Source organism: Varanus komodoensis, unplaced genomic scaffold (assembly GCF_004798865.1).
Source record: "Varanus komodoensis strain SLA01 unplaced genomic scaffold, ASM479886v1 scaffold27, whole genome shotgun sequence".
In the NCBI taxonomy this organism is placed as follows: domain Eukaryota; kingdom Metazoa; phylum Chordata; class Lepidosauria; order Squamata; family Varanidae; genus Varanus; species Varanus komodoensis.
Genome location: NW_025335701.1, coordinates 6,658,703 through 6,672,855, shown reverse-complemented (window position 1 = coordinate 6,672,855; position 14,153 = coordinate 6,658,703). Strand labels below are relative to the sequence as shown.

The 14,153-nt window shown below is 47.9% G+C and overlaps 1 protein-coding gene across 1 annotated transcript; it reads left to right on the top strand.

Moving 5' to 3' along the window:
* Positions 1–2,804: 2,804 nt before the first annotated feature.
* GCSH (glycine cleavage system protein H) lies at positions 2,805–7,196 on the top strand (the record flags this gene model as incomplete). Its single annotated transcript, XM_044434293.1, has 5 exons — positions 2,805–2,919; positions 3,371–3,450; positions 5,148–5,211; positions 5,838–5,969; positions 6,431–7,196. Coding segments are annotated over 5 exons (489 nt in total), but the record flags the coding sequence as incomplete, so codon positions are not given.
* Between the last annotated feature and the right edge of the window lie 6,957 nt (positions 7,197–14,153).

The following is a 14,153-nucleotide window of genomic DNA, read 5'->3' as shown; positions in this document are numbered from 1 at the left end:
GCTTCCGGCGGGCAGGTCCTCTGCGCAAGCCCGCCGCCGCGCTGCGAGGCATGGGGGCCGGGCGGGCGCGGGAGCCGCCGCGGGTTGCCGCCTGCAGCAGCCCTGCTGGAGGGCGCCCGGGCAGGTCCGCGAGCCTGCGGGGCCCCGGCCGTTCCCGGCCCAGAGCGGGGGCGCCGCCGCAGCCCGCGGGGCGCGCGCGCCTCCCGAGCCGATCCGCGAGGGCTTTGCCGTCCTGGGGCGCTGCGCCGTCCCCGGGCCCCGCCCCCCCCCGGAGGCCTCCGGACGGGAGTTCCAGGCTTGCTGAGCGGGGAGCGCGCGGTGCGCGTGAATGCGCGTGCCCTGCGCCGGAGACAGTCGCCCGGGGCAGCGAGAGGTGCCCACGGGCTTGGCTCTGGATCAGCATGCGTGCGTGTCTCATGGGTAGAACCTCCTCATTTGCATACCGGGATCTGGTGCACAGGGCCGTTCGGCTCTTCAGGACACTCATCACATGGACAGAGGCTGTGTGCAAGTTCGGAGCGAGGCGGCCTGGAAGGCAGAAGCAGGGTGCGGGCGGAGTGGCACTCTTTCCTCTGATGTCGCCTCAGCACGGAGTCCGTTCTGTCGATCCTGGCCCACTCATTCGGCCACAGCTGGGGTTGGGTTGTGCGCCTAACCGTTTTTATTAGCATTAATTTCTATACTGCCCTCTCAAAAACAAACCACTGATACAGTGTAGTGTACAGTTTCAGTGGCATGCTGGGAGTTGTAGGCCTTTTTACTATGGGAGTGTGCACAGGTACGTTTGTAGTGCATGAACTTGCATATGGGCATGCACACATGGGATGTGGCACTCCGGGCCAGAAAGCTTGTATATACCTAATTTAGCTCTACCTCTGAACAAAGAGGCTGCTTTTTAGATATTCAGCTACTGCTCAGAAATCAAGCCTAAGCAAGCCCTTGTGAACCAGGTGCCTTGGGAAGGTCCCAATCCATCTCTTCTGCAATTTCTGTCGAACTTTGCTGCAACTGGTTGGTATTTTGCAACTCCTCTCTCAGATTTCTCTTCTCCTGGCCAATTATGCCCAGTTTTTCTGTCTCCCCTCAGATGCCTGTGTCTCCTATCTCCTGATCATTTTTGTTGCTCCTGCCCTTTGTATGCAACTTTTTAAAACTGTGGTGCTCAGAATTGAACATAATACTTACTCAAGATGAGGCCCAAGCAATGCTGAGGGAAACTAGCACATGTGAGTTTAAGTGGTCCTTGTATTAATTCAGCCTAAAATCGCATTTGCCCTTTTTGCAGCCACATCACATTATTGACTCATATCCAGCTTGTGACCTACAACAATCTCAGGAATTTTCTCACTTGTAGTATTTATTGCAGAGCCATGTACTCCCGTTTTGTAGCTACGCATTTGGTTTATCTTCTTTGGTGGAGATTTGTGTTGGCTGTATTGAAGTTCAGCCCAACACTCCTGCTAGAAAGATTGCTTTGAATTGCTTTCTGCCTTCTAGGGTATTAGGTTGCCACCAAATCTTGTGTTATCAGTAAATTTGATAAGAATTCCCTGCACCTCTTCATCCAGAACATTAATAAAAACATTGAAGAGCACTGGTTCAGGAAGGGGTTGCATGTGTGCAAGAGCCAGCAGCAATGGGGAATGGGGAAGCAATGAGGAAGATGCTTCCTTCCAGATGTTGTTGGGCTGCAGTTCCCATTAGCCCAGGCCAGCACAGCTAGTAGTTAGATCCCTGCCTAGCAAGCTGCAGTTTTCCTCCATTGCAAAACTTGTCCAGGGACCATAAATAGTGATGGAAGAGCTGTAAAGGCATGGAAGATACCTAAAGGCCAGATCTGAAGGCTAATTCAAGAGGGATTTCTTGTTACACATTGCTGCAGCAAAAGCAAAAGTTCCTTTTAGAAAGTTGGCTGGTTCAGACATATTCCAGTGTTGAGTTTTTCATCTGCTGAAAATCCCTTACCCAAAGGTTTGCTCTTTTCAGTACATTCCTATGCACGTTTATTTAAGTCCCATTGTGTTCAGAGAGGTTTATTACCATAAAGTAATAGGATTTCAGCCTCAGTTGCTTGCATAACTATGCTTCTGTTAGAGTCTGTCATTACCCAACTCCAAGCCTTTTATAAAGGATAGAAAGTTTGTTCCAATAATCCCACATCTATTAGGTTGTAACCTAAAAGTTGTTGAACCTCTCAGGGGCTCAGACTATAATGAATGTATTGCTCCCATATGGTGGTGATGTTACTATATCAATACTTGTCAGTTTGCAGGCTTTAGAATTTATAGCACTCGATATATATGTATGTATGTATGTATGTATTGTTCAGGTTGAAAAACCTCAACAAACCTTAATTGGCAGCCTCTCAAACTAATATACAGAGATTATGCACATGTTCAAAGAGAACAGGTGGGAATGTGGAATTGGCCAGCCAAGTTCTTAGGACTGGGGTTCAGAACCCCTGATGTGGGCCTAACCTGGCCTGGTGGACTACCCACAGACCCTCCTTGGAGACTGCCTGCCCCCTTTAAACCAAATGGCCTGCTGTTATCTCTGTCTCAGACTGGAGATAACGGACATTTGGCTGGCAGGACATGCTGCTGGCAGCGTGAAGAGCTGCTGCTCTTATTTACTTATTTATAATTGAATTTAGAATCTGCATTAACCCGTCGTCCAGGAGGGCTCTGGACAGTGCCCAGAAGTGCAGAGCCCTCAGAGGTGCCAGGTGCTATAATTCTGCCAGTACTGGGAAGAGTGGCCTCAGGGTATTTAAAGGTTCACTCCCTGGAATAATAAAGTGGTAAGTGCCAGTGGAACTGGAGCTTGGAAGGAGGCAACTGAGAAAGACGAGGGAGGCACTAGCTGGTGAGGGGGGCCCTAAGGCTTGCAGGACAAAAATCTTTTCAGTGCCCCACCCAGGTGCGTCTCCTTAAACTAGGCCAGTGAGGAGTGCCAGGTGAGAAAGAGAGAAGGAAAGGGGCTGGGAGGGGGAGGGGGGGTTGAAATGGCCTGTTGTACTAGGGCATGGCTGGCTTGGGCCATTCAGATTTGGAGGTGTATTTGTCTATCCGAATCTTTTATCTTTTAGCATAGTATTTGAACATAAAAATATTATAAAAATGCAAAGAGAAGAAGCAGAACTGTACATAGTATAGAAGGAAGAACGGCCTGTATCTATGGGTGAAAGATTTGAAAATTTATTCATTTCATTTCTAAATTGAACTAAGGAGGAAAAGAGATCTCTTAAGTGCTTGGAACAAAGGATGCTTAAGTCAAGCTGATGCCAACCGTTCTTAAGGTAGAACCTTGAAGCCAATGTTGGGTCAGGAAAAGCAGGATGTATTGAGATGCCCCGTGTGTTTTGTTTTAGCCCGTCGGTTCACAGACAAGCATGAATGGGTCTCAGTTGAAAACGGTATTGGAACTGTAGGAATCAGCAACTTTGCACAGGTACGGATCCCCCTGCCCCCACACACGCCTTGCCATCGCCCTACAAAATGTGTGTTTATCAACCTGCTGTTGGCCTTGGATTTTGCTTTCTTGATTGTTCTGATGATTTCTGCATACAAAGCCAAATGGTGGACTTGGAACTCAGAGCGTGGCTGGAAAACTATTGGCTGCATTAGCCATCCTCTCCTCCACCTTCCTCACCCCTTCAGCCTCTGTGTACTACCCTTAGGACTGGATGGTTTTTATTACCTTCAGAGTTTTCTTTAACTGGGGATAATGCTTATTAATGTAAGCATTTAATAGGACTGAATACTTCCTTGTATTTGGGGTGGAAAATTCCATGGTGCCTCATCGCTTCCCAGTGCACCTGAATACTTCATGAAGGTAGGTGATTGCAAACGAAGCAACAGCGGCAAAATCGGAAGCGCCACTGTTCCAACTGAGATACTTATAGCTTCATTTTGCTGGCCAGTTGGTGTGTGTGAACCTTTTGCTCTGCATGTAAGGATTGTATAATTTCTTAAATGGCTGGTCTCCATTAGTTGGTGAGGGTCTCAAATTGTGTAAGTACCAGAGCAGGGTGTTGTGGTACGCTTAAGTACCATCTCCCCTGCTCACTTGTAAAAATGAAGTCACTTCTAAAAGTGGAGGGGGGCATGCAGTTTGCAGGAAGCCTGTGTCCACTGCAGCCCCCTGTAGTGTGTGTGTGTGTGTGTGTGTGTGTGTGTGTGTGTGTAAAACATTGCACAAAATGGGTTCTGGATTGGCCATTTAGAAACTTTTTGACCCATTGAGAAAGCAAGCTGACTTTGACCTTTTTGGCACACTATTAGCATCCGGATGCCAGCTTAAAAGAAGAAAAGAAAGACTCCTTCCTTCCTCACAAAGTGGCCATGTTCATACAAACTGCTGAGGCAGAATTCTTTAGAACTAGTTCGCACGGATCAATGATCCCCACTTAGTTAAACTAACCAGGGGAGACAGTTGAATCTTTGAATCTGAACCCGGACGTCTCACTTCTCTTCACACTCCGATTTGAAGCCATGCCTTTAACTTGGTTTCTGGATCTAGGCTTGTAGTGGAATAACAAGCCAGGGGCAACACAAATCATTTCTATCCTGGCAAGTTCCTGGCCAGTTTAGCTGCTCCTGCCCACTTGCAGGAAGAGCCAAGTGGGAGTGGTCACACAAAGTGCACCAGTATCCCAGTCCATGAGCAATAAGCCAGAATCCTGAAGCAGTCTGGCTTAGCTTTCTGTGTCATTAAGGAGCCATGGAGTCACCTCCACAAGGTGTCTTGGTCCAGTCATAAGAATCCGCACACACGGAGGGAGACCAGGAAAGGGTTAGTCCTTCCCTAGCAACCACTTGACAAGCTCCAAGTCCTGGTAAGCTGGTGTGGTTGGGAGACTTCCCAGCTGGTTTCCTCTTTGTTTGTTGTTCTACACTTTGGCCTTGCTGTGCCTGAGAAGCGAGGCATGTCTAAGCCTTGTTGTCCGCGATACGGTCGGTACAGCAGGCTAGTCCTATTCAAGGAGAAGAGAGTATGTGCAGACCCTGATAGTTGAAGTGGGGCCCTGGGAATGGCAGAAGGAGAAGCACCAGCTCTATTTGCTCCTGCTTGAATTCTTATAGGGGAGATTTTGACAGCTTTTTCTCATAGTCTCACCTTTAATGAGGTCTGAACTTTCCTTTCAGGAAGCATTAGGAGATGTGGTTTATTGTAGTCTTCCAGAAATTGGAACAAAGTTGAACAAACAGGGTGAGCATTGTTTCTTCTTTTAATTTTTTATCATTAACACACTAAAACATTGCTGGGAAAAATGTTTTTTTAAACATTAAACAGTCGTACCATTCTTGAGCTGGTACTGAGAAAGCTACTTTAGATGTTTTTTCATGCCAAGTGGTTTTTGCTTTGTATTTTGTACTCTTTCAGATGCTTACCTTTGCTGTGGATCAGCCTTCCCCAACCTTGTGCCTGCCAAACACATTTGGACTGCAACACCCAGAATTCCCACTTGATGGCCCTGCCGGATGGGAATTCTGGGAGCTGAGGTCCAAATGCCTCTGAAGGCCACCAGATTGGGGAAGGCTGCTTAGATGGAGCTGACAGGTATCATCTATACTGTTGACTTGAAGTGCAACTGAGACTTCACAGAGCTCTTGATGCCTTAACAATGTTCCCCAACCTGACACCCTCCTGATGTCTTGAAGTACGGTTTCCGTCTTCCCCAGCGTCCTGGGGAAAGGCTGATTTAGCATAATTGGCCAGCTCTGAAGTTCCCGAATTCTTGAGGGAGTGGTTCTTGACTTCCATGTAAACCAAGCAACACCCCTGCTTCAGTTCCCCAACCAATGTCCTGTCCTCCCTCCATTTCTGTGTATCAGATGAGTTTGGTGCTTTGGAAAGCGTGAAGGCCGCTAGCGAACTCTATTCCCCACTCACAGGAGAAGTAACAGAAATTAACACTGCACTTGCTGATAATCCAGGACTCGTCAACAAATCTTGTTATGAAGATGGTAAGAAGCTACATTTGACTTCTCAAAAGTATTTCTGCAGAAAATTGGAATTAAAGGGGAGGGGGGAGAAGGAACAATTCTGGCGCCCTGTAGCTACGTAAGAAGGAACAAAGGGGAAGGAGCCGTAGAATTGGCCTTGTCCTCAGGGGAAAATGGTATCAGCACCCCAGGGTGCAGCCTTAAAAAAGGCTCACATGCCAGTACTGCACCTCAGAAGGGGATCTGGGAAGCGGGGGGGGGGGGGGAGTGAAAAAAACAGCCCTTTGTGAGTTCAAGGAATATGTGGATTTGAACTGGTTGTCTTCTTTCTCAACTTTAGCCTATGAAAGCTTACTGATTTTTGGTGGAACTTACACTTGCTAGCATGGATGGTGATTCCTAGAGAGAGCATTTCCTAGAGCTGCAAAGCACAGGCTGTTTGTTTAAAAAAGAAAAGCACTAAATTGTTTTCTTGCTCCTAGGGTGGCTTATCAAGATGACTGTGGATGACCCTTTAGAATTTGATGAACTTCTGACTGAAGACGCATATGAGAAATACATAAAATCTATTGAGGAGTGACCTGAACATTGCAAGGCAATGAACGAAGCCTCTTTCTTCAGTGTAGATTGTCATGAATTAGTTGTGTACAGAAGCGTTGACTCTGAGCAACCTGTTGAGGGCATTTTCAAGGAAAGGGTGCTGTTTGTGATTCAGGCTGCACTGCTCTCTGCCCACAAGGGATGCCAAATCAAAACCTTTTTTATGTTTGCCCACCTTTTGCTACTCCGTTGTCGCGTGCGCGCGCGCGTGTGTGTGTGTGTTTTTCCTTGTTTCCTATTACATGTAATTCTATGAAGCTGGAGTTTGAAGTTCATAATTACCTCTGGAGTAGAATAACCTTTGTTCCTTAAACCCAAGCACTGATAATGTAGAACTGTGAAGTGATGCAACAGCCTTAATTCCATAGCACAAAGTGTGCTTTTTATCCATTCCATTTATTTCTTCCCTCCCTCCCATTCCATGCCCCCCACCCCAATCTTCCTTCCAGGGTACATGAGTCTACTTTGAATCAGGCTTTGTAATATTAAAGCTGTCTTTCTATTTTCAGAATTAGTGAGCGTTCCTGGTGATTAAAGCAGAACCAGATTTCATGTTTTAAAGTTAAAACATGAATTAATGGCCGTTTTCTAAAGATAAAGCTTTTTAGCAGAACAGATAACAGAAGTTAATAAAAAATCCTGACTCTACCAAGTGTGTTTACTTTTTGTAACTGCCTCTCTATGGGATTAATATTTAAAGGGTATTTTTGTGTAACATTTTGGAATGGATCAATCTCCAGCTGGAACAAGCCCAGCTGGTGGCGTAATGCATTCGTTTGAGATGCCTGCAAGTTTTCTAAACATACTTTCTCTTGTCACTGGGTTGGGTTATCTGGAGAACTGATGATGTTTGTCGTAGTTCTGTTGTTTCATTGTGGGCAGAATAGGTTTAAATAGCAAATGGGGAGAGTGATCATCTGCATTTGGTTAACTTTTTAAAACAACTGTTCTGGAAAGCGTTTCCCAGTGTCAAGGACATGATGAAGACAAGATGAGTCTTCCCACCATAAATAACCCAATTGCTTAGAACAACCTTCCCCATCCTGGTGGCTTTCGAGGCATTTGGACCATGACTCTCAGAATTTCCATCCAGGAGGGCCATTGACTTGGAATTCTGGGTGTTGTAGTCCAAACATGCCTGGATGAGGCTGAGGAAGGGTGGCTTAGGATGATAGTTGTGTTAAAGGAACTGATACAGTACTCTGCGATCTGAGCCACATGCTCCCAAATCCTTTTGGTTGCACATCACCGTCTCTGACCCTCTTTCCACTTGATGGCCAATTTCTGTCATTCTCTCTCAGCTTAACCTACCTCACAGGGTGGTTGTTTTGGGAGTAAAATTGAGCGAAGTGAAGGGGGACTGTGTCGGCTGCCATGTACCCTGCAAGAGGGAAAAAGGAAGAACATAAAAGAAGATAGTTTATACGAAAATTGGGGGGCAGATCAACATTCAAAATACTGGGATGGCTTCGCTTAAAGCTCATCCTACTGTGATTCAGCCTTAGGAGAGGAACTCGGTCTTTTAGACTGAGGAGAAGAACTGTGCAAGAGCTGGAAAACTCAAAGGATGGGTGACTGGGAAAAGTGGCTGGGACCAGTGAAGTCGTGGGCATCTGCCGACCCATCGCGGGCCAGACTGGGATCCCGGATGCTTTGCGTTTGTCCCCTGAACCAAAAGGTGCTGCACCTCAGCTATGAGTGCAGGGCCAACCTTTCCAGAGCCAGCCCTGAGTGAAGAGCACATGACTTGCTGAGAAGCACATTCGGGAGCAGAGCAGGTGGGGTGGTTTTTGGCTTCTCTAACCGCATTCTTTTGCTTCTCAGCATGAACTGAGGGTCATGGAATGAATTCTGAGCTGGGACGGAGCCATCTCTGAAAATATATTGGCCCTTCTTCCCTGCTTAAGTATTAATTTCCTAAGTGCAAACAGTGGTCTGTCCCTGACTTGGGCATTGTTCACTTTCTGGTTTATTTATTTATGTATTTGCATTGTCTTGCCTTCATAAATTGCCTAGAGTGCTTTTTTATGGGGAAAATGCATCAGCATCGGAAGAACTGCTGAGATGATGTGTGGGGCACTTTGAATTCTCAAAAGCATAATATAAATCACGGAAGAGCAGTGTTGGAAGGAGCCGGAAGGCCGGCCCCCTGCTCAGTGCAGGACCCCCAGTCAAGCCCTCCCTCTCAGGGCTGGCCGGCTGCCTCCTGAACGCTCTCCTTGGGCAGAAGGAGGCCTTGGGCACAGGCGCTGCGCCTTGTCGGGGATCCAGCTCATCAGTCACGCTCGGGACCCTGCCAGGTGCCCCGTAAACCCTATTCTTCATGTCTGCCTCAAAACCAGGTAGCTTATTTAGCCCCTTGCTGCTCTGCTCACCATGCTCAGTGATGAGTCGCGTGGTTTATGTCGCAGAACCTGGATGATGTTGATATGCAGAATTGTAACCTAATGAAATAAACTTTAAGGGTGACGTTTATTTATCGGATTTATGAAATTGCATCCTCTTTTCTAGCTGATGCACGATAAAACAGTTAAAGGTTCACATAAAATCGAAGGAACAAACACAGAAACATTTAGGGGAGGCATCAACATTCAAAGCGTCACGTAGTCCAAGCCTAACAGAACAGAGTGAGCCTTTAAGGAGCCGCTCTTACCTGTGCCAAGAAGGAGTTCCGCAAGCAGGTGGCTGCTACGGAATGCGTCCGCTCATACCTGCCAACTACACTGCCTTCCCTAGGGGTGTGTGCGTGTGCGGGGGCAATATAACAGGGTTTCCAAATATAAATTTCTGATAGGTTTGTCTAGGTAATTCATACTGCACTCATTTGTCAGTTAAAATTTGCATTTTCTGAAACTAACCGCTCTGTTCTTAGACGATACACAAATGTAATTGCTGGCATGCTTCTTGTTGGGAAAGAAGAAGGAATGTTAAGCCAGGTGCTTGCAAAACAGCAGATTTTATAAGCATGTGAGAAAAGTAACATTTTAATATCTTGTTGTCCGATTAATCAGGGCGTTAATTTTTTTTAAAGTGACCAATTGATCTTGCCCTCTAAGGAAGCCACAGAAGTTGGATAGCTTGTCATATTGTTCTGCCCAGCTATTAAGAAGGTAGAAGGTGAACCTGAATTGTGTCCACAGAGGAGAAAAGCCTTTCCATGAGGCTTTTCTCTGCAGCCTCATGAAAAAGTAGATCAGCAAATAATCCATCAAGCAGGTTGGATGAGGGGCAGAGCAGGGGTGGAGAACTTGCGTCCCCCCACACGTTTCTTAACGCATTTCATGTTTATACCACCCAAGAGCCTGAGGTTCTCTGAGGAGTTAACAAAGGTTAAAAACCAATTAAAAGCCATAAAATAATGAAACCACAACCGTTGCAATCAAGATGTATAGGAGCAGTACAACACACACACACACACGTGCGCGTGCAAAGATTAAAAAGTTAACTGTTAAAATACTGGGCAGATAAAAGGTTCTGGCTTCGATGTTTTGACTTAGCACCCCCATCAGCCCTTTCCATTGGCTGTGCTGACGAGGGCTGATGGGAATTGTAGGCTGGAGCATCTGGAGAGCGACCTGTTGCCTTCCCCTACTGAAGGGGAAAGAGCTTTCCTCCCCCACTGCCCCCAGAGCAGGCCAGGAGCGGTGTGCTCCTCCGTGGCTCACCTTCAAGGCTCACCTTCATGGCATTGCTTGGAGATGTACAGTGACAGGCACGTTGCTAAATGCAAGCCTGCAGTAATCCAATTAGCGCTGCGGAGGCAAACAGACTCGGCCTTCTCCATTCCTTGCAGTGGGAAACTGGGCACGATGCAGCCCGGTTTGCTTCACATGTTCCAGAGGAGGCCCTTTGCTTTTCATGCCCTTTGAAATCTCCGTGGGGCTAAGCACAGAAAGCCACCGTAAGACTGGCTGGCAAACATTCACCAGAGCAGCTGACCAACGCACCAATGAGAGAGAGAGAGTTGTGCTCCCGGCAGAAGAGGCTTGCCAAGGAACAGGGATGTGTGAAAGCAAGGAGACAAGTGTTGGGAGCAGAGTGCTTGTGCATGCGGATGGGCTGTGGAACGGGGGAGGCAGCCCTGCAAGACGTGGGCATTCCCACGCTGCTCCATGCTGCTTTGATGGCCCCTGGGGTGCCAGCCGGAGGACCAAGCGGGGAAGGAGACACACCCGTCCCAGTCCTCTGCTGGACATGGAGTTTTAGCCACTGTGCATGGCTAAAATTCTGGAGGGGACTACCATATTGTGCAAACCCATCCGATGTTGCCAGGAAGTGGCAGGTGCTGTCAGCGTTCTTGCTAGGAAAGGAGCAAGTGCTTCCTCTCCGTGAGCCCCGATGCAACCACATCACCAAAGGCAACATCTGAGAACATGTTGTCTTTCCGGAAAGCTTCCCTTCGGAATGAAATTGACTCTGCAGATCAAGTGATGGCTCTGTCCAACTCGGCCCGCCTTTTCGCTGGCTGGTGAGAGGCTCCTGAGAAGGAAGCTGCAATTCAGAAACTGGATCATCAGATTCCCCCTCCCCCTTCCCCAAATTCCCTTTTTATGAGTTGTAGAGCTCATCAGGCCCTGGAGATCTGAACATATTCGAGTAAGTCACGTGTCCCTTGATCATTTGTTTATTAATCTCAAGCTTCAATCCTGACCCTTCAGTTTGTACTTGTTTTGTCCTGGGGGCACTGGCCAGCTTTTGCAAAAAGATTGAGTCAAAGAATTGAGCACTTCTGCTCAACTGAGCACTCAATGCTAGGATTAGTATTGGCGTGCATATCAAACTGAGTCAGACTGCCAGATTTGGTTACTGCGGACACCTGAGCTTTCTCAGCACAGAATCCAGGCATTCCTGCTAAATGATTGCATGCCCCTTTGCTTGCTTGCTTGCTTGCTTATTTATTATATCCCACCTTTTTCTTTTTTAAAGAACTCAAAGCAGCTTACATCTTTCTCCTGCTGCTCTGAATCTTATCCCCACAACAACAACCCCATGAGGTAGGTTGGGCTGAGGATTTGTGACTGGCCCAGAGTGACCCAGTGGGCTCCGTGGCTGAGCAGAGACTAGAAGCCGGATCATCCGAGTTCCAGTCCCACGCTCTGAACCACGACACCAGCTCAGCTCTCACCATGCCTGATTATGTTCATTTAGCATGGACTTGCATAACTAGCTGGAGTCACTGAAAAGATTAGATGAACTGGTGTTTGGCTTGGTGAGGTCACAAATGGTGTAGACCTGAGCTTAATTTCTTTGTCATGGGATCCACTGTCGATTTCAGGTGTTCTGCTGCCACGAACGTGCAGCCAACCCACACCCGTCGGCTGCACAAACACGCCGATTGGGTTGCCTATGATTTATCAGCAGAGAGGGTTCTAGTCGCTTTATAGATATGGCCTCTAGACCAATCTGCATAAGATGTACATATGCTAATTTATATCTATATGCAAATTTGGAAGTAATTACAAGGCAAAGCCAACACATTAATTTTTCATGCAAAGAATATTAAAAAAATCTTTTGTTTTGCACCTCACCCAAGATCATCTCAAATCAGTAGTCACTCTTCAATTACTGGTCACTGGCAATCTCTCATGTGCCATCTTTGCTTATCTCCCTGCTCCATTTCTGTCTCTCTCCCTCCTGTAGGAAAATAGGCCTGTCCCATCCAGTTTTGTTTTTTTCCAGTGAATGGGATCAGTGATGGATGCCATCACTGACGCGTATCAAGGGATGGTCGAGGCAGGAGTCCCCAGACAAGCACCTGCTTCGCCTCTTGGCCTTTGCAACCTGCCTTGACCCAGGCTCAGAAGGGGTGCTGAGTGGAGGCCACCTCACTGAGTCGTGGGTGCTCTGCCTGGCCAAGCAAGCGAGTGGTGGCACTGATGAGGCAGAGGAGCAGGAGCAGTGGAGGTGGTGGCCCCAAGGAGGAGATCCACATCAAGTGTGTCTCGGAGGCAGCTCCTCTGGGGACAGAGGCCCACCTGGGATGCAGGGAGCAGGCAAGCGCGTGGGACACACTGGGCCTCTATTAATTTGTAGTGGGTCTTCATAACCTTCTGGGGTCAAATGAAATAGCAGGAAATAAGCCACTGCAGCAGATGAATGAAAGAAGCTGTGGACGTTTGCACATCCCAGTGGCTTTGGCACAGGATGAATGGCCGACCTAGGACCCTTCTCCACTCGGTCTCACTAGGTCTGCTAATAAAGGATAAAACATCCCCTTTTGGTTGGCATCCTCTGAGAGAGGTGAAGTTCACAATAGTCTGGGATTCGAATCCCTGCCACGTGATGGCACCAGAGTGATCAAACTGACCTTGAAAGGATGCGAGCGTTGGCTTGAGGCTGGGCCCAGAAAGACAGGGCTTTAGCATTTCGATCCAGAAATATTAAGAGCTTCCATTTTCAGAACGGCCACCAGATGGCCAGGAACATAAGGGAAAATGAAACATCGTCATCGCATCTAATGCACAGTTAAGCCAAAGGCAACTCTCCACTGCGCAGGGGGGAGGGGGGATAATGGCCTGCACGCTCCTGCCGAAGCTCCGCACGGACCACTCAGCTTCAGCCCAATAAAATGCAATGTGTCCTTTGGCCCTCAAGCACCCCCAGCTGCAAGCGCTCTTAGCTCCCTGCAGGGGAACAACTCAGCCCCATTATGGTTGTGTACTGCCCCCCCCCCCACCAGGAAGGTTGGTGCCATTTATTTATTATATTTATATCCCACCCTTTTTCAGCATGTAAAAGGAAGAGGAAGGGGAGACAAGTGGTGGGACCACCAAATAAGGAGGAAGGAGATCCAGTGACTGATATGAGGGAACAGGCACAGATGCTCAATGACTATTTTGCCTCTGTGTTCTCCCCAAAGCAGGACGGGGGAGATCCGCATAGGAGATTAGATGAGGCTGGGGACTTAGGGGCACAGATTAGAGTCACCGCCCTTGAAGTCGAGGGGCTCCTCAGGGCATTGGACATTACAAAGGCGCCAGGCCCTGACGGGTTACACCTGAGAGTACTTAGAGTGTTGGCAGGGGTTCTCTCATGCCCGCTGGCCTCCATTTTTGAGGCCTCGTGGAGAACAGGTGAAATTCCAGAGGACTGGAGGGTGGCATCAGTGGTCCCAGTTTTCAAAAAGGGTAGTAGAAAGGACATGGGGAATTATAGACCGGTTAGCCTTACGTCCATTGTAGGAAAAACAATGGAAAGGCTCATAATAGAGATCTAGCGATGCTAGATTGGGAAGGGAGGCTGGCAGCCACACAACACGGCTTCCGCAAAAACAGGTCCTGCCAGACAAACCGTGTGGATTTCTATGACAAGGTTTCGAGATGGCTAGATGGAGGGGATGCAGTGGATGTGGTATACCTGGATTTCAGCAAGGCCTTTGAGAAAGTGCCCCATGATATCCTGGTGGAGAAACTGAGGAGTTTTGGGATACACCAAAGCACTGTCCAGTGGATTAGGGCATGGTTGACTGACCAAAAGCAGAAGGTAACTAATTAGTGGGGAATCATCGGGATGGCAGCCAGTGACAAGCGGGGTCCCCTAGGGCTCTGTCCTGGGACCTATCCTGTTCAATCTTTTCATAAATGACATGGAAGAAGGGGTGAACAG